Source organism: Hemiscyllium ocellatum, chromosome 8, assembly GCF_020745735.1.
Source record: "Hemiscyllium ocellatum isolate sHemOce1 chromosome 8, sHemOce1.pat.X.cur, whole genome shotgun sequence".
Taxonomy (NCBI): domain Eukaryota; kingdom Metazoa; phylum Chordata; class Chondrichthyes; order Orectolobiformes; family Hemiscylliidae; genus Hemiscyllium; species Hemiscyllium ocellatum.
This window is the reverse complement of record NC_083408.1, coordinates 53,788,527-53,809,839: the sequence shown is the minus strand read 5'-3', so window position 1 is coordinate 53,809,839 and position 21,313 is coordinate 53,788,527. Positions and strand designations below refer to the sequence as shown.

At 39.0% G+C, this 21,313-nt stretch overlaps 1 protein-coding gene across 3 annotated transcripts in view; it reads left to right on the top strand.

Annotated features, from left to right (window-relative positions):
• Positions 1-20,271, top strand: part of heatr5a (HEAT repeat containing 5a) — a 132,799-nt gene extending 112,528 nt beyond the window's left edge. For all 3 annotated transcript variants that reach the window (XM_060829040.1, XM_060829038.1, XM_060829039.1), the window contains 7 exons: positions 2,583-2,710; positions 4,811-4,958; positions 6,831-7,100; positions 8,345-8,569; positions 16,028-16,179; positions 17,752-17,965; positions 19,023-20,271. In XM_060829040.1, the coding sequence (XP_060685023.1) occupies positions 2,583-2,710; positions 4,811-4,958; positions 6,831-7,100; positions 8,345-8,569; positions 16,028-16,179; positions 17,752-17,965; positions 19,023-19,336 (1,451 nt within the window). In that variant the 3' untranslated portion in view covers positions 19,337-20,271. The remainder of the gene's footprint in view (positions 1-2,582; positions 2,711-4,810; positions 4,959-6,830; positions 7,101-8,344; positions 8,570-16,027; positions 16,180-17,751; positions 17,966-19,022) is intronic.
• Positions 20,272-21,313: the final 1,042 nt, after the last annotated feature.

The following is a 21,313-nucleotide window of genomic DNA, read 5'->3' as shown; positions in this document are numbered from 1 at the left end:
CTGTGGGTTTAAGCTGCGGCTGCCGTTTAAAACACAAAATGAATTCCTATAGTTTTACCGATGTAGGCATAGTCCCGTGGCAAATGCGGGGCGGCTCTGATGCCCGCTTGCAGCGAGATCTCCAGAGATGGGCTCTTCCAATTTCATGGCTGGGCCAAATATCTCTAATTAAGATGAATGTTCTTCCTTGTTTGCTTTATCCCATGCGTATGCTCCCCATAATGTTTCCCAGGTCAATGCTGCGGAAGCTTATGGGATGGTTTGGTTCCTTTGTCTGGCATCGTGGGCGGCCCCTCATCAAACTTACTAAATTACAGTTGCCTCATGGAGAGGAAGGAGTTGATTTTCCAGACATCAGAAGGTATCAATTGAGTGCCCTGCTGTCCTTTGTCTGTGATTGGGTAGGTAACGATCCAAACTCATTATGGCTAGATATTGAGGACTCCCAGGCAAAGTGCCCTCTTGTTAACCTATTGTTTGTGGATAACATGAGGGCAGTTATGGACCACTGCCAGAACCCCATTGCCCTCTATGCCTTGACTGTACTAATGACAATGTGTCAGAGTGAGGGTTGTTGATCCAAGACTTGGCCACTTATACCTATAGTTGGCATGCCAGGTTCCGACCAGGAATGATGGACTCAGGGTTCAAACTATGGGCAGCGAGAAGAGTTTCTAGTTTGGGAGACTTGTTTGAGGGGAAGGTTATGATGTGTTTTGAGCAACTGAGCCGCAAATACGGGTTGCCCAGCAGAGATCTTTTCCGTTTTTTTCAGGTTAGGGATTTCATCCAGAAGAAGGCTACGCTTCTCACTAAGCCCTATAAGACCGATACAGCAAGGTTGTTGCTACGTTCCACAAGCACCCTTTCGGTTAGTGCCCTCTATTGCCTGCTGGGTGGCAGAGCCTGGCAGGATATTAACCGGCTATGTGAGGTCTGGGAGCAAGCCTCAGGAGTGGAGATCTCTTCTGAAACATGGGAGAATACTCCAAAGGTCTCAATCTGTAATAGGACATGCGCTCTGCAGTTAAAAGTTCTGCACAGGGCTCATCTGGCACCAGCCCGTCTGGCGAAGTTTTAAAAAGAGGCATCTTCAGCGTGCCCCAAATGTAAAATAAGTGTAGGTACTCTTACCCATTGCTTCTGGACATGCCACAGGCTCCATGTTTATTGGAGCGCTGTGGCCGGAGAGATAGGGAGGGTATTGAGGACACGATATCTCTCCTCTTAGGTTTACTGAATTTACCATCTTTAGATAGCATGGGAAAAAACTATTTAATATCTTGCATACTGTGCATGGAAGAGTACTGTGATGAATTGGGTGTCTGAGAACCCACTGGGCTTGCTGGGATGGCAGAAATTAATTATGGAGCACATTCCCTTGGACTTTTTAAAAATATGGTGCACCACACAACAGACCATTTTTATAAGACTTGGCAGCCCTACATAAGTTATTTGGATATAGATTTTGTCAGTTATCTTAACTAGGGTGTTTGTTTAACTCGGATGGTTAGATTTGTCAAGCCCTGGGCCCTGGAGGGGGTTTCCTGAGTTAATGCAGGAATATATACAATGCTCCTGTTCCTTTGTTTGGGAGCTTTGCGCCGAGCATAACTGTTCTGTATTTTCTGATTTTTTTTTTTTGCTTTTTCTTTTTTTTGGTGTTGCTTTGCACAACAGTGTTAGGGTTTGTTTTGTATTATAGGGTAGATTAGTAGACAATAGTTGTATTGTAATTTGTGTTTTTTCTTTTTATTACACTGATAATTGTTATTGATTGTATATTTCAATAATTTTACGTTTGTAAAGTTAAAAAAAAATTTGGTAATAAATATAGTCACCAAAAAAAACATAAGGGCTGCATGCTGACACTCCACATTCGTCTAGCAGAAACCACTTTAAATGAAGTGGATGAAATCTGGCAGACTTTACTCTAAAGAAATGAGTTGAGATCCAGCACCGTGTTTCCTAAGGCCAGTTAATTCAATTAAAAACTCAGATCTTTCTGGCTACTGCTCCTCAATTTTCCTGTACTTAAACCTGCTGAGTTATGGTGTTTTTGTAAACTTATTTTAAATTCATTTGTCACTCCTCTGGGCAATTCAATGAATTTATCAAATGCTGGGCATTATTATATACTAGATGTCCAGCGGAGGGCAAGAGGGGATCAAATAGATGAGATATTCATGCTGTTACAGATTTGTCACTTGTTGTAAAAAAATATATGTTCAACTCAGAGCCCATGGTCCTATTTTGTGAATTAATTTAGGAAAGTTGCACAAAATGACTCCATATTGTTGCTGACGAGGGATTAAAAAGAGCAGGAGTAATGGAGCAGCAGAAGTTCAGTTATTCATTTCATAACATCTGGGGTCTTCTGGTAATAAAGCTACAAAAGATGTAATTGAGGTAATCTTGTATGCTGAGTATGTCTGTCTATTTTGTTCCTAATAATTATAGAACTAGTGACTGATTTGGTTTCAAATGAACAAATTTGGTTTATTTAATCATACTGATGCAACAGGCTATGTTCGGTTAATGAGTTGAGAAATATATTATGTGTTGTACTTTTTTAATTACAGGAATCAGTGTAGAGTTTTTGTGTTCACTACGACCAGATGTACCAATGGAAAGCATTATAGCCTGTTTAAATGCTTTGAAGTCACTTCTGGACGTTGTTTGGCCACGTTGTAAAGTAGTAAGCGATCAGGTACTACATGGAACTAAATTCCATCAAATCTTTGCTTATTTCTGCATTACCGTCTTTTTTCCAAAGGGAATGAAACTGACTTTATTGAGTTTGTTCACCATTTTCCATTTAAATAAACATGCTTTCATCTCCCTTCAATGACGGTGAAAGAATCCTGGGTTTACATCCTGCCATAAACTAACCGACTGAATTTGGATTTCTATAATTAATTTGAACATCCTAGCCTAGAAAGGGGAATAATTACTTTGTACTCTCAATTGTTATTCATTTATTCCTGTTGAAAATACAAAAATATGAATATTTGAAAGAGTTTGAATTTAACTCAATAATACATCACTAAAATAAACAATCCACTGACCTTTTTTTCCCCAAGCATGGAAATGAAAGTTGGGCAATGCACTGGAGGATTAATACAAACACATTTGGGAAATCTTGAAGCAGGAGTGTGAAAGTTTGAAAATTGATGGTTAAGGCAGTGCTTTCAGTTCAGTGAATAAACACACATGCAGTGACCAATAGGTATGCTGTGTGAAATACCACTAAGTAAAATTGAAAATCTGCTTTTAAGTGACGAATATTTCATTGGATTGTTCAAACAAATTGGAAAAATAGTGTTTTCCCACTATTCTGTATTGTATCCTGTCTGACTTACCTGGGCTATTATGGCTTTAATCAGATTGTATAAGTACTTTCTGACTGGTATTGAAATTGCATTGAATGTTTTCTCTCTCTTTGCATATTTACAAATAACAATCTTAATGCATTTAAATTATGTTTTGTTATCCTTGTCATTACTTGTTTTTCCTGTTTTACAGCAGATAGTTGCAAAGCAAAGAAATCTGATTCAGTCTTTGAGCTAAAATATTAGTTAAAACTGACAGATAATATATTGGTTCCAGACCTGATTTTAATCTTTTCTCCTCTCTCTCACTACTTTTTTTTTCACAACTCAATGCCAGAATTGGCCCACATGATTGTCTTTGCACATGAGAATTTCCAATGAGTGTTTATCATGTGACTAACATCAGTGAACCAAATTCTTTTCTTGCCATTATCCACAAGTTCATTTAAAACCAAGGTAACTGGGTAGTGATCATGAATAAGAGCTGTGAAGGAGGAATCTGTCCAAACCTTTTGAAGTGGAAGTCAACTAATCTGCATGTATGTGTGCAGATTGACTTAGATCTGAGAGCTCTCAAAACTGGTTAAATATCATTCCTTATGATGCAGTTACTTACGGTTTGGAACAAGTTGGAGTTTATACGCAACCCAAACTTTACATATACTAAAACATCCTTGAGTCTATATTCTCCATAGCAGTTAAGGCTCACTCTGAAACTTCATTTTCTTGACCCAGCTGTTTTCCTTTTTTTTTGATGAAATTTATATTGATCTAGAATCATGATGCATGGAAGAATGTGTTTATGATTTGTATTTTGACTGACTGAAATTCATTTTTACCACCATTCAGTTGAAATAATCATTTTGTATGTACTAAGTCTTACAGACTACAAAAATACTGGTTTCAACATTTTGATTGGTTAATTAATGGACCTAAACTGGTTTCGTGTGATTTGATTTGGTGATTAAGACTGCAGAATGTACGGACTTCTCAATAAATGTTAAATTAGAATATAGCTTCTCTGATTTGTTCCTGGTTGAAGTGCACATATGCTAGCATCTATTCAAAACTGGATTGGGATAAACTGTGACCAAGTTTTGAGAAGATTTGTAGCTCTGGATGTAGGTTTGCTCACTGAGGTGGAAGGTTCATTTTCAGACATTTCTTCACCATACTAGGTAACATGTTCAGTGAGCCTCAGACAAAGCACAGTTGGTGATTCATGTTTTCTATTTATATGTATGGGTTTCTTTGGATTGGTGATGTCATTTCCTGTTTTTTTTCTCAGGGGCTGGTTAATGGGGTCCAAGTGAATGTATTTGTTGATAGAGTTCCGGCTGGAATGCCATGCTTCTAGCAATTCTCATGTTTTCTCATTGAAGTCAAACAGAGACACTTGAGGGGCGGCTGATTATTTATTGTCCATATGTATGTTTCTTTAACTGACATTGATATGAATTCAATTGTCTTCTTTGCAGGAGCTTGGGGTGGAATTACTGAATGTTCTGCATCGATTAATATTGACACGCGAGTCCCCATTCATCCAGCTGGCTGTAATTGATGTAGTCGAAAGAATTATCCGTGCAGCTCAGGAACATGTGAAAGAAAAACGGAGAAGTGCAGAAGGTGTGTTAATAAGAATGCATTAATTGGCAAAGAGGTTTGTAAAATTAGCAAACCCTTTGCACCAAAACTGTTCCGTATAGCAATACCTTGGTATGAGAATTATTTAATAATTGGTTATATTTATATTTCATACTATTGCATAGTGCAAAAGTTGAACTACATATCTGTGCCCTTTGTTTTGCACATGATTTATTAATTTGATTAAGCATTTGAAATGATGAATGGGACCAAAATCATCATATAGATTGAGAGGTAAAAGTTGATGGAAATAGCATTATGGTATTTTGAGTTAATAGATCTCTTAGTTGAAATTTAAGTTTTACTTTGATACACAATTGCAGAAAATGGCATACTTCAAGCACCAGTTTGTGTTCAAATATAAATATGCCACCAATTATTAAATATTCTCAAGCCAACTAAATACAGGAAAACCTGGGATCACTAGAGCACTTTGCAGTGATCTGTTCGAAAGACATATGGCTTCCTGTTCTCTTTTCCCACCCCCTTTTTTCCTTTTTGGTTGCCATGAGAATACTAAGTAATTAGTTGACTACTTATTAGTAGAGAATATTTTGCTTGAATTTAGAACGAGCAATGTTTCCGTGTAAGTGACAACTTGTACAGTTAATTTCCCATGGACGAATATATTGTCACAGTGCCAATCAGTTTTGAATATTCCCACTTAATATTATGATATCAGCCTTCCAAGTTTCAAAATGATGGGCTGTGCCATGAAGATCAACTCTGTATTAAACACTGCTTCATGTAGCTCAGGATTCTCACTTTGGCATGGAAAACTCTGCCACATTTTGGGGTCAAAGCTAAAATTAGCTAGCATTACCATTTCTGAGCCCAAGTAATCAAACTTGAAAATATATTTACATAGATTTGATGGTTGTTTGGGAATGGACAAGTGCAGAGGACAGAAATTCTGATTTTCGAGGCACAGTGTTTAATGTTTAACCAATTCAGTGTGCTTCATACTTATTTAGACTGGAGGGTTGAGTAGTTTTTCTCCAGCAGTCAGTAATCTGCTGTTTTTTCCTAAGTTGCTTTGAAATATTAATCGATGAAGTAATTCATGATACCACTAAACTTGCTGTGAATCTCTCTGAAGTTTGTCCTCATGCAAGGCTTAATTTTTGTTTTTCTTATGTCCTGCCATTAACCAATGTCCAGTGACAAATCTGTGAAAACATGCTTAGCTGATCAGACACAGGCATATTTTGCAACATCAAATGACTTCACTGATATCCTCACACAGTGCAAAGGCCTCATGACCTATCCAGACATCCATATTTGCAAGCCTGACAAAGGTTCTATAATAGTCATCCTGAGCAAGCATGGCTATATTGAAAAAAATGCCAGGTCCAAATTCATATCTGCCATTGTATGTGATTGCATAACTCTGCTTAAAAGTAAATTGTAAGTAATTTGTTATAACTTGTAAACGAGAAACAAACTGCCATTTGGCATGTATAATAGGATGTGTCCTCATGGTCACTACCTCCTAGCTACCCAAAATACTCACAAGTGACTCTCATTTTGCCTTATCAATGACTGTTCGACATGCAGGCATATATATCAATTATAGTGTCCCTAGTTCAATGTCATCATGTTCAGCAATCATGAATTGAGCCTTGAACGTCTTGATCTGAATGTGCAGGATAGAATGCAACTAATTGTATTGCTCATTTGGAGAACTGAATAGAGAAATACTGAGCTGAATGAAGACCTCCTGTCCTGTAACAATTATTGTGATTCTGCAAATTCGTTAGATTGTTTATCTATTGAGCGATCAAGTTTTATGTAAAAATAACAAGAAAATGTGTTTCAATGTTAATGTCATGTATAATTAATACTTTTATTCAGTTGATGATGGTGCTGCTGAGAAGGAAACCCTACCAGAATTTGGAGAGGGCAGTGACACTGGTGGACTGGTACCAGGGAAATCCCTTGTTTTTGCAACACTAGAATTGTCCCTCTCTATCCTTGTTCGTCAGCTTCCACAATTAAACCCTAAACTTGTGGGTATTCATATGAGCAATGGAAAGCCTCAGCCGTTATCTAAGGATGGTGTTAAATTAGTAGCAGCTGCCCTGGGAATTCTCTCTGAACTTGTTTCAGTGTGCTCTCCTACAGGTATGTTGTGCTTGTTTACAACACTAATTTTGTTTTCAAAATGTTAATTTTATTATATCAATGTCTATATTTGGCGTCTTTTACCAATTTACATCTGTCAATTAGCAAACTCAACTGGGGATAAGATGTGGTACTGCAATGAGCCTCAACGTGCACAGTGTTGATGACGAAAATCATCTTAAGACTGATTTTTGATTATCAGCTGGCTCTGACTAGAAATGATAAAAAAAATCAGCTTCAGCTGTGGTGATGCTGAATAGCCTACCAGCACTTGGATATAGCATAATCAAATGAAGTAAAATAAAAATTGCAGTATTTCCACATAAAATTTTCATCCTTATTTTCAATCCCTCCATGGCCTTGCTCCTCCAAACTTGAATCTCCTGCAATCCCCAACTTCAGATCTGGATTCCATTAATTATAGTCTTGAGTATTGTTGGTTTTAAATGTTCCACCTTTAATGCCTTTAGCTTCAAAGCCCTATGAAGTGGAAATTCCCTCTGAAACCTCTCTGCCTCTCCATCTCTTTTTCCATTCAGACGATTCTTGAAACCTGCTTCTTGGACAAAACTTTCTAATATTTCCTCATGTGATTTGATGTCACTTTTTGCTTCATAATACTCACTTGTTATTTTATGTTAAATAGACCGTACAAAACATGTTTCTTTACTCATTCCTCACTCTTCAAATGCAGATATGTGATGATTATTCCCAGCATTTTGAACTGAATTAGTTTTATTGTCACATATACTCAAGTGCGTACAGTGAAAAGCTTACAGTTGCCACATTACAGCGCATCTTGTATACAAAAGTACCCAGGTACAGATACTGAAGAGCAAAATCTGAGGAAACAAAAAAATATTTGCCAAGTAAATAAATTGTCTGTCATGTGCTTGTGAGACCTTGCTGTCTCTTAATTTTCTGCCATGAGAACATGAAAGATTCTTCATAAATCGAAGTTTTTGTTTCTGAATTGATGGATAGTAGATTAGTTCCATGATGTTACCAATTAATTAAAGAATGTATCCAGGTTACACTCATGTGCAAGCAATCAGCCAGATTTAGAATATTTGTTCGGAACCTGGGGCAGTCTCCACCATTAGTTCTTTGAGCCAAAGAAGAACTTTTGAAGAAATGGTTTTCAAAAATATACAATCAATTCTTTTAAAGGTTTAATAGAAACTTGATTTTGTACGCATTTTTCAGATCATTGGACATGCTCCAATTATTTTGATTTGTTACAGGGAGCATTTCTGTTCTTCCCACCATCCTTTACCTTATCACTGGAGTCATTAAAGAAACTGCAATCAAGACACTTGATGGTTGTACATCTTTAACAGTTGGTGCAGCGCTGCAGGCGTTAAAGGCTGTTGTCTCCTCTCCTATGGCTCGAGCAGAGAAGAGCCATGTTGCATGGACCAGGCTTCTCCGCAGTGCTCTTGCAACGATTTTAGAATTTTGGAATCCAGGTAGCAGGATTTTTTGTTAAACTCTAAACATTAAACAGATATTGTATTTTCTTGCAAGAATATTTCAACTTGTTAAGAGAAAAAGCAGTTTCTCATCATTAACCACAAGAACTTGTATGTATATGATGTCCTTACAATCCTGCAAGACATTGTTATATATTAAGATCTTGTATTTGTATAGCAGTCTAAACATTGTTAAATATGTGAAGGTGCTGCACAAGAACATTGTCAAACAAAGTTTGACACAGAGCCACATCAGGAACTTCAGAGGCAGGTGACCTAAAGTTTGTAACAAAGTTGGGTTTAAAGAGTCAAGAGAGATATGGAGAGATGGCAGTTTAGAAAATTAACTCCAGACCTTTAGTCCACAGTAGCTGATCAGTAGTGGAACAATAAATATGAGGGATGTTCAGGAGGTCAGAGTTAGGTAAGCTTACTTATCTGGGAGAGTCTGTGCAGCTGAATCATAAAAGGAAGATTAACCCAAAAACACAATAAGGACTTTTGCAGGGAGTTTGTGAAACGTTTTGGATTCCTAGCCAATGTGTCCAATTTTTTATTTAAATGAAGCTTTCAGTTAACTAGATTCATACTTGTATCCTAATTTTAGTGTTGAAAATTTATTTGCTCAGGTTTGCTTCGTAGACTTACAATAGCTATTCCCATTTGTAACTTCCTTTCCATTTGATGCTTTTGACGGGTATCTGCTTTGTATCTCTGATAAATGCACCAAATTCTATTATAGGAAAAGATAAATTGTTTACATTTTGTACAAATCTCTGCTTTTACAAAAACATGTTAAAATAATATAGATGGGAAGATAAACATCAGAGTAATGCAGAGGTCCCAATGCAGCTGACTATTTGAGAATTTCCCAGAAAGTTAGAACTTCTGATGGTCCATTACACAGTATCTGGAATCTCCAAAAAAAAAGGTGAGACTGAGAGACTGTGGTTGGTTCTGACACTTTTAATGGAAATGTTTGCAGAATTATAACTTATTCCTAACTCCTGGCCAAGAACAAAACTTACACCACAGTTACTGTTACAGACACTACCACCACCTCCACACACCCCCACCCCCACTGTAAGCCACCAGAATACTTGACTTAGCTCCATTACTTCCACGGAGAAAGTAAGGACTGCAGATGCTGGAGATCAGAGTCAAAAAGTGAGGTGCTTGGAACAGTACAGCCAGTCAGGCAGCATAAGACATATGAGTGGAAGAAAGGCAATTTAGCCCATCGAGTCCATTCCGCCATTCAATCATGACTGATGAGCATTTCAACTCCACTTACCCTCACTCTCCCCGGAGTTCTTTAATTCCTTGCGAGATCAAGAATTTATCAATCTCTGCCTTGAAGACGTGTAACGACCCGGCCTCCACTGCACTCCGTAACAATGAATTCCAAGATCCCCACCACTCTTTGGCTGAAGAAATGTCTCCTCATTTGTGTTCTAACTTGACCCCCTCTAATTCAAGGGGGTGTGCTCACTGATCCTAGTCTCCCCGCCAACGGAAAAAAATTCCCAGCGTCCACCCTTTCTAAGCCATGCATTATCTTGTAAGTTTCTATTACATCTCCCCTCAATTTTCTAAACACTAATGAATACAATTCCAAATCCTCAGCCATTCATCATGTTAGGCCTACCATTCCAGAGATCTTCCGTGTGAATCTCTGCTGGACATGTTCCAGTGCCAGTATGTCCTTCCTGAGGTGTGGGGCCCAGAATTGGACACAGTATTCTAAATAGGGTCTAACTAGAGTTTTATGAAGTCTCAGAAGTACATCACTGCTTTTATATTCCAACCCTCTTGAGATAAATGACAACATTGCATTTACTTTCTTAACCACGGACTCAACCTGCAAGTCAACTTATAGAGAATCCTGGACTAGCGCTCCCAGATCCCTTTGTATTTTGGCTTTATGAATTTTCTCACCGTTTAGAAATTAGTCCATTTCTGTATTTTTTTTCCAAAGTGCAAGACCTCTCACTTGCTCATGTTGAATTTCATCAGCCATTTCCTGGACCACTCCCTAAACTGTCAAAATCTTTCTGTAGCCTCCCCACTTCCTCAGAACTACCTGCGTGTTCTGCCTAACTTCGTATCATCGGCAAACTTTGCCAGAATGCCCCCAATCCCTTCATCCAGATCACTAATATATTAAAGTGAACAACTGTGGCCCCAACACTGAACCCTGCAGGACGCCACTTGTCAACTGCTGCCTTTCCAAAGAGAACCTTTTATCCCAACTCTCTGCTTTCTGTCAGACAGCCAATCCTCAATCCATGTCAGTAGCTCTTCTCAAACACCAGAGGCCCTCCCCTTACTCCACAGCACCTTATTAAAGGCCTTTGGAAGTCTAGACAGATAACATCCACTGTGTTTCTGTCGTCTAACCTACTTGTTACCTCTTCAAAGAATTCAGGCACGATCTCCCCTTACTAAATCCATGCTGACTTGTTTTAATATGATCTGCATTTCCAAGAATTTAGAAATCTCATCCTTAACAATGGATTCTAGAATTTTACCTATAACTGAGGTTAGGCTAATTGGCTTATAATTTTCCATCTTTTGTCTTGATCCTTTCTTGAACAAGGGAGTTACAATGGTGATTTTCCAATCATCTGGGACTTTCCCTGACTCCAGTAACTTTTGAAATATCACAACCAATGCCTCCGCTATTTCCTCAGCCACCTCCCTCAGAACTCTAGGATGTAGCCCACCGGGGCAAGGAGATTTATCAATTTTTAGACTTTTTGAGCTTTTCTAGCAATTTCTCTTTTGTAATGGCTACCATACTTAACTCTGCCCCTGACTCTCCTTAATTGTTTGGCTATGATTCATGTCTTCCATTGTGAAGACTGACACAAAGTACTTGTTAAGTTCTTCAACTATTTCCTTATCTACCATCACTAGCCTGCCTGCATCAATTTGGAATGGCTCAATTTCTACTTTTTGCCTCTCATTTGTTTCTTATGTAATGGAAAACTTTTACTATCATTTCTAATATTACTGGCCTGTTTACCTTCATATTTGATCCTCTCCTTGCTTATTTCTCTCTTTTGTTATCCTCTGTTTGTTTTTTGTAGTCTTCCCAATCTTCTGATTTCCCAGTGCTCTGGGCCACTTTATAGGTTCTCATTTCCTTTGATACATTTCCTGATTTCCTTTGTCAGCCATGGCTGTCTAATCTGCGTCCCCCCCCCGTCCCCCCCCCCCCCCCCCCCCGGATAATTCTTTTCTTTGGAATGAACCTCTGTACTGCGTCCTGAATTACATCCAGAAGCTCCTGCCATTGTTGCTCAACGGTCTTCCCCACTAGGGTCTGCTTCCATTCAATTTTCATCAGTTCCTCTCTCATGCCCCTGTAATTACCTTTGTTTAAATGTGACAGCTTTACATCTGATTTTGCCTCCTCTCTTTCAAAGTGCAGGTTGAACTGTGCCATATTACGATTGCTGCCTCCTAAGTGTTCCTTTACTTTAAGGTATTTTATAAAGTCTGGCTCATTACATAGCACTAAGTCCAGGATAGCTTGCTCCCTGTGGGTTCCATCACAAGCTGTTCCAAAAAAGCCATCCTGTAAGCATTCCATGAATTTCCTTCCTTTGGATCTACTGGCAACATTATTTACCCAGACCATTTGCATATTGAAGTCCCACATAATCATCGTGACCATGCCTTTCCGACCTATTTCCTGGTACATCTTGCGCCCTGGTCCTGACCAATGCTGGGAGGTTTGTACATAACTCCCATTATAATTTTTTTGCCTTTGTGGTTCCTCAACTCCACCCACACAGACTCTACATCATCTGACCCTATGTCATTCAGTGCCATAGATTTAATTTCATTCTTAACTAACAAGGAAACCCCGAGTCCTCTGCCCACCTCTGTCTTTTCGATAACTTGTAAATCCTTGGATGTTTAACTGCCAATCCTGAACCCCTGCAACCATGTTTCTGTGATGCCTACTACATCATAATCATTGACGATGATTTGTGCTGTTAATTCATCTACTTTTTTACGAATACTATGAGCATTCAGGTAAAAGCATCTTAATGCTAATTTTCTCACCTTCATGATTTCCAACATCTCTAATATGTCCTAGGTTATGCTTGCTTTTTGCTTCATTCCTAGTTTGCGTTGAACTTCAACCCTGCACATATGCTAACATGCTGCTTATCTTTCTACTTGACTCTAGTCCCTGTTGCTTTCCTTTTCCCTTCCCCACCCACTCTATCCCCCCCCCCCCCCGACTCTCAAGTTTAAAGTCCTAGTGACCCCCCCTATTTATCCTTTTCGCCAGAACACTGGTTCCAGATCGGTTCAGGTGGAGACCGTCCTATCGGTACAGATCACTCCTGTTCCAAAACTGGTGCCAATGTCCCATGAAATGGAATCCCTCTTTCCCACCCCAATCTCTTAGGCACGTGTTTACTTCCCTAATTTTCTTATCCCTCTGCCAATTAGCACGCAGGTCGGGCAGTAATCCAGAGATTATGACCCTCGAGGACCTGTCTTTCAATTTCCTTCCTAGTGTTTGATACTCCCCAAACAAGTCCTCCTTCCTCGCCTTGCCTATGTTATTAGTGCTAATGTGGATCACAACAACTGCATCTTCTCCCTCCAATATCCTTTCAAGCCAGTTGGAGATGTTATCTGTCCCCTGAATTATAGAATCCCTTATAACAACTATTCGTCTTTTTGCTCCCCCTCTTGAATGGCCTTCTGCACCATGGTGCTGTGGTCAGCTGGCTCATCCTGTCCATAGTCCTTTCTCTTGTCCATGCAGGGAGCAATAATCTCCTACCTCTTCGTCAAGGTCAAGGGCTAAGGCTCCTCCTCTCCAGAACTCAGAATCCCCCTGCCTGCCTCACTTACAGTCCCACCCTGTTGTCCCTGATCACTAACTATATTTGAATTACTTAATCTTAATTACCTGGAAAAAAAAGCGTCCAGATAACTCTTCCCCCTCCCGGATGTGTAGCAGTGTTTGAAGCTCAGATTCCAGATCATCAATTCTGATCCGGAGTTCTTCCAGTAACCAACACTGCTGCAGATGTGGTCACTGCCGTTCACAATGGGATCAGCCAGCTCCCACATCGTACAGCTACAGCACATCACCTGTCCAGCCATCTCTATTTATTTAATTTATGAGTTAAATAATTTCTAGTACTTCTCTATGGTTTTATTCAACGAAACAACTAATAATAAACTTTTAATCAATCATGATACACAAGAACTATCAATTGAAATGCCTTAGCTTAGCAACACACGCGACTCCTTTCTTTTGGTTCAAGAAGAAGGGCAGGTGGGAGACCCTACACGTGTAGTGTCTCAGGATTCAGCCGCTGTCCAAATATATACCCAGCAGTCCTCTCTCTGTGGCTGTGGCTCTCCCTCTGCTGTTCCTTTAAGAGCCTCACTTACCCAGCAGTCCCATGCCTGTTTCTACTCCGTGTTCACTCCGCTAAGGTAAGTTTTTATGTTTTAAAGTTATTTCCCATCGGGCCTCTGGTCCTGGCTGTCGCTTCTTGCACTCTAAATGTCGCTGAACAGATGAAGAACACTGAACTCCCGAGGTAAGTTATTATATTTTCAAGTTACCTTCTTTTCCTGATATGGAAGGTAGCTGGGGAGGTGATGGTGATTGGTCAGAGAGGAGGGGAAGGAAGACAGATAGACAGTTCAAGCAGGCAGTGCCGAGTTGGAGGGTTGGATCTGAGATAAGGTGGGGGGAGGGAAGATAAGGAAACTAGTGAAATCGACATTGATGCTGTGTGGTTGTAGGGTCCCAAGGCAGAAGATGAAGCTTTCCTCCTCCAGGCGTCAGGTGGCTTGGATATGGCAGTGGACAAGGCCCAGGACTTGCATGTCCTCGGTGATGTGGTCGGCCACAGGGTGGTGGGATTGTTGGGTGCACGTGTCCTGGACATATTCTCTTAACCGTTCCACAAGTTGGTGTCCTGCCTCTCCAATGTAGAGGAGACCACATCGAGACAACGGATACAGTAGTTGAGGTGTTCGGAGGTGCAGGAGAATCTCTGCCGGATGTGGAGTGATCCTCCACTGCCAAATTCAAGCTACCTAACGCCTGGAAGAAGAATGCCTCATCCTTCCAAGCTGTCTTCCACTACCCCCACCCCCTTCCATTTAGATCTCAGCCCTTTTGTGCTCCCCCCGATGAAGGGCTTATGCCCAAAATGTTGATTCTTCTGCTTCTCTGATGCTGCCTGACCTGCTGTGCTTCTCCAGCACCATGTTTTTTGTCTCCATCACTTCCCCTCACAGCACACACAATTGTACATGGACAGTACTCCACAACGGAGCCAACCAACACCAATTCTAAAGTCCATATCCCCAAGTCTGAAAAGCAAACTACACCACCACCCTCTGCCTTCTAGCTTTGAGCCAGTTCAGTATCCACAGGGCTTGTTTTCCCTGTATTCTATGAGATCTAATCTTGCTGACCAGTGTGCCATGAGGAACCTTGTCAAGCACCGTATTGAAGTCCATATAGATCACATCCACCTCTCTGTTCTCATCAATCCTCTTCGTTGCCTCTTCAAAAAACCAGAATATGCAGTTACTACTGAAGATAAGAAGGCAGCATGACTTGGCTTTCCCTAGCTGTCTCACACCGGAAATTTAGCTGTATTAATGGTCTACTGTGCACTTCTGAAGCCTCCTGCATTAGAGGTTGGACCCAGAAATGTCGAGAGCATGAACAGTGTCTTCAAATGAAAGTGGGTACAAGAACAGTAATCTGATATTAGATGAGTAGATTCAATTCAAGGTTTATCTGTTTCTACATTGCTGTGACTTGTAGTTTCCTTTTGATTATTATTTAGACCTTTGAATTATTTGCTGTATCTCTATTCTGTACCTATTACACAAAGGAATTGCCTCCTGCCTGTGCTGTCAGGCTGGACGTTCAGTTGGTTCATGTCAATCCATGAATGGAAGGACCATGCCGACCAGATATCATAACCTCATCTAGTCCCATTTGCCAGAACTTGGACCACATCCCTCTCAACCTTTCCTATTCATTTACCCATCTAGATGTAATTGTACCAGCACTTCCTCTGGCAGCTCATTCTATACACGCACCATCCTCTGTGTGGAAAGATTGCCCATTCGGTCCTTTTTAAATCATTCCCCCTCACCTTAAAGCTATGCTCTCTAGTTTTGGTCTCCACTACCCCGGAGAAAAGATCTTGGCTATTCACCCATCTATGCCCATCAAGATTTTATAAACTTCTATAAGGTCACCTGTTCTCATCTTGTGCACAGTAATATTTTGACATACACAGCAAAGATCTAAGTTGTGACAAAGATTGTAAGTTTTTCCTCCTCTTCAACACCAGCTCCCAAACTTCTCTCTAATTTGAAGGGAATAAAATTCTTTTCTTTTAGCCCGTTGTCTAAATTTTGCATGTTTTGTTTTTGTAGAAATGACTCTGTCAGAACTGGATGAAGTGAGCATGCTAACTGCCATTAGTGTTTTCTTGATGTCAGCAAGTCCAGAGGTCACCTGTGTACAGTGCCTTGAAAAAGAATGTATCAACAGGTTTAAAATAGTTCTCAGTTCTAAAAACCCAGTAGTAAGTATTCTGCAAGATTTACTTAATTTATTTAAACTCAATGGAGATGACAGATAACTATGTTTGCACATAGCTCATCTACTTTGATTTATAGCTAAAATCAAGTAAACATTGTCAAAAATGCATCTTTCTGTATTTTATAAACTGCGCTGTCGTTGATCTACTTCGATCCAAAATTTGATCAGATAGTCGGTTGTGTTATAGTGCGTGTTTCTTCAATGTGAATTGGCTTTAACGTGATTGAAGAATTTAGACCGTTATTTGTAGAACATGAACTTTCCTTACCTGTATTGGTTATAAAGTGATTCTGGACCCAGCAGTTTAAATGGCACAGCTGATGCGTGATTTTCTTATAATGCAAGATCGCATGAGAACAGAACTTTTGCATTATATCAGAACTGAATCTAATTGGTGTTCAGTCAGCTTATCAATTGCGATGTTCATGATGATAATAGGAGATAATTTCCCTTATAGAATTCATTCTTGGTGGAAGTTTTCAATTTTCTTCAACCTACTACTGATCTGCATCTGAGTGACTGCAGAATCTTAACTTACATTAAACTATTCAAAATGCCAAAGTGGTCCAGGGGCTAGGATGCTAAAATGACCTCGAGTAAGCAGAAACCAGCAGGAGTTCCTGTCCTTATTGCAATGCAGTTACCATTGAATAAAAATGCATATGTAGATATTAGGGGAAAATGACATTGGTCTTGGCTGTAATTCCCCTCATATTTTGAATGCATCATCATCCAGGTTGATGCACAATAGCGTTACTGAAATACTTCTGGAAAAATACCTAAGTAAATCTTTTCAGCAGAAGAGGGGAGAACATTTTTGAACAAATTTAAAATGGAGCATGTTTCTGAATTTAGCTAATTAATATTTGGGCTCACGCACTAATTGACATAGAACATGAAATGCTTGTTGTCAGAAAACTTCATGAAATGTCACACGCACGTTAATGGAATGACTTATTTGTTAAAACATGACATGATGCAGCACTGAAAAACACAGATAAGGAAGAATAAAGGTTTTGTTTCTAATCTGGTGAATTAACTGGTGATGAGCTAAATAGTGATGAAGTCAGAGACCTTGCTATTAAGAACTATCCAAACAATGAAAAATACACTTGCAAACATCAGGAAGAATCAGGTTTGGCTTTGATGTCCCTTGAGATCTAATTGCCTTCACTCAGATTAATAAATCTCTCCTTTGGCTTTGGGTAAGGTACCTTCGGACAAATGATGCTGTGACCCAAGCCTGAGTCAATAACTTGAGAACAAAAACAAGGAATAAAATTAAGGTATCAGCAGACACCTTTGCTGATGAACCTTAAAAGTGTATCCTTCTATAGAAAGGCGCAAGGCAGCAACCTCTACCTGTTTTTCATATGGTAAAAGATACACCTAAATAAGAGTTCAGCCTAAATAGGCTAACATTTCAATGTAAAATACATTATAATGTGATATGTTAGGTCCTATTTCAAATTTTGCAAAATCTGATTTGTTTTTCAGTCTTTATGCTTTCATTTTTCTCTCATGTTTCTAAGAAATTGTTCTCCTTTCATCTTAGGTGCTTGTGCAGTGCTACAAACTACTGCAGACAATATTTCAGCATCCTAACCGGGCAGTATCTACTCCTTACATTCACTCCCTGACTATTCTAATTGTACAAAAATTGAGAGAAGTGGAGAAAGAAAAGCCAAGCACATGTGCAGAATTGCAGGCTGTGCAAGCAGGATTGAAGACTTTGGAGACTTTGATCAGCTTGGCTGATGAACAAAACAGTGAGTGCTCTTTTGCAGTTCACTTCCAGGAACAGCTAAGAATTATGTTCGGTTTGTAGCTGAGGGACCTTACTAATTAACTCAATTTTTAATTCTGCCATTATCCTTGTTTCTTTTTGCACTGCTGTGAGGATGAATGCTTAAGTCCTAAGCTTGCATCCTCCTTTGTTAGCTGCTGGGAAGCATGAGCTCCTACCTAGATAGAAAATCATCATGTAGTTTGTCCGCATTGAATAGTTGTCTGGGAATGGAAAAGAGAAAGATTGCACAACTTTCTTCAAAAGTATCGTCCCCCTCTTCCTCCCAACCCCCCACCCCAATGTTTCTGAAGATGATGAGTCCTGCTATTCTAAAATCTGTCAGCCCCTGAAACAGCTTTCCGGCCCAAACAATGTGTTAGAAGTTTTAGATTAGATTCCCTACAGTGTGGAAACAGGCCATTTGGCCCACCAAGTCCACGCTGACCCTCCAAAGAGTAACCCACCCAGACCTATTTCTCTCTGACTAATGCACCTAATACTATGGGCAATTTACCATGACCAACCCACCTGAATTACATATCTTTTGGATTGTGGCAGGATACCGGCACACCCAGAGGAAACCCACACAGATAGAGAGAGAATGTGCAAACTCCACACAGTAGATGAGAATTGAGTTTGATCCTGTTTTAATCCTGTGTCGATCCTTCCACACTTTTTTCTAAATTGGTTAGAAATTCTGATTTATTTTCTGTTTGGCCAGAATACTGACAACAACTGTCAGGCTCCATTAGCAGTTCAGCTGTTTTTCAAAGCGAGATAGTAATTGCTTTATTTAAAATTGACTGTATATTGAATGTGTACATGTAACATTTGAGTTCAGAATGTAATGAAGTGTTCACTCGTGATGCCTTCAGCTCTTCAGTTAGTTAACTAAATTGCAGATTTTTAAAACTCCACTCCCATTTGGTGATCATGCATACATTTGCTGTACAATAATTCAACTTGACCATTGCATATATTTATACAGGTTCAGTTCTAGTGTAACTTCATTTAAATTGTTTGTTCATATGTTACAGGAGTCCATTTGGTAGTCTTGCTTCTACCAATCCTGATATCTTGTCTTTTGGATGAAAATGCTTTAAATACAGCACCAAATCCAGCCAAGAGTTTACATGAGTTTGCCCTTCAGAACCTGATGCAAATAGGCCCTCGGTATCCATCCATTTTTCAAACATTAATGGGTACTTCGCCAGCTATGAAAGCCAGACTTGAAAGTGCTGTTAAAGGTAACCAGGAGAGCATCAAAGCAAAGACAGCAGCTGGACAGTCCAAGTGTTCTGAGAAAACTTCTCCCAGCATTCAGCTCAAGACCAATTTTTCTAATTTCTAAGAGCTGTAAACCAGTTTATGGAACTGCGTATAGTATTAAGCTGACTAAACTAGACCAAGCAAAGGAATATGAATGGAAGAAATGTTTTAGAAATAAATCTTATGACTTAATTTAATCTGGCATGTTTCAGTTATGACAGAGGGCTAACATTTAGAACAATGTGTGGATGTGTTAACATTTAACTTGAACATCCCAAATTTAGTGTTCTAAATCTATGTTTACAATTTTAAACATTTACTTTACCATTCTCACTTTAATTGCTCATTCACAAATCTGAAGTCTTAAAACTATTTCTACTGTATTATTATGATAGCTTAAGGATTTGGAATGGCTTGTTAACAAGGACTTGATCTCCAAGGAAACAAATGCAACTAGATTAGTAGGAATGTTAAAGGTAATTTTATGTGAATACATTTTTCATTTAAAAAATTGCTCTCCTCTTGCCAGAATTTGCAGAAAACCTAATGCAGCAGTGTTATTAGTATGCTCTACAACATACCAATTTATAACCAGCAGTAGCTAACTTCATAAATGGACTCTGAAGATAATTGCACTACAATGCTATTATTTTTTTCAAGTGAATAAAGTTACCACTACTAAATCTGTTTTTAAAAATGTACTCTGAACTCTCTTGAAACTTTTTAAAAAGAAAAATAAACTTGTAACCATAAATTGTTTACTGAATATGGCTGTTGATGCCATTCAGTTGTGTTTTTGTCAGTAATTATGACATTGCACACTGTGTGTATAATATTCTTATTCTGGAGTAATCTTTATACAGAAGGTCTAATTCCAAAAGTTATTCTCACAGTAAAGCAGTCTGCCTGCTGCCACTGACTAGTTTGTATGTTTTGGTTTAACTAAAGCTCTAAAGTACTGTACTGATAGGTGGCTTAAATGCCATGTATATAACACAGTTGTAAATTCTACAGAATAACCACATGTGCATTATTGTTACATTTTGCTTTTGTAACTTCACTGAAATAAAGCTAATTTAATTTTGTCTGCTTTATTATTCCTAACTTTCCCTTCCTCTTAAGTTCTTCCTGTCCCATCATATGACTCCAAAGGTTCAAACCAAAATCGGACAAATTTATTATTTTGTAGTTTTTTTTGTCTCCTCCATCTTTTTCCTTCCTTCTGGTGTAGATGCATCCAATTCCCTAGGTGCTATCGAACATTCCACATGTGGGAACTAAATAATATATTTTGACAGACTTTTTTATTCTCAGGTGAGGGTCAGTAGAATTTATATTGTTTCACTTTCAGACATTTTGGAGCCATGACTGTATCCCTTAATCCAGGAATACTGATAATAGTTCATACTCTTAGATTTGTTCGAGCTTTGTTCAAAAACAGCACAGTCCACACATCAAGCCTGTGACCTCGCTGGTTTGCTTTATCATATAATGCTACATTTAAGAACTAAGCCAGGAAGTCATTTTGGCAACATACAGTTAGTCCTAGGAACATTTTTCACCAGCTTTGTTTATGATTTTGCTTTGTGTCCCAAATTCTAAGGAACGTACTTTGTTCATGTAGAGTATGTGTCCACAGCTATAAGTGGGAATAGGCCCCAGTCTCAGGAGTTTTACATCATTTAAAAACTCTTCCCAAGCTAGATTTTGCACTTATTTAGAACCTGACTTGTCTGGTACTAACAACTGGATGCCCTCAAAACAATTAAGGCCATATGATTACAATAAGTACTTATTCTAAGGATTTTATTCACTTTTTTTTCTTTTACATATTAATGGACAAATAGGTGGGGTTACCATGGGATCCACTTGAACTAACATTTTTGTCAGTTTCTATTAGGAATATGGTTTCAGTGGAATGACATCTCATTCCTGCACTTGCATAGATCATATGTTTGTTACATATGAATCTGCAACTGCTCCTAAACCTTTGTTTATACATGGGCTCCAACCAGCTTTCAAATTCACCTTTAGAGAAATCTATACTCTTCCGTCAATG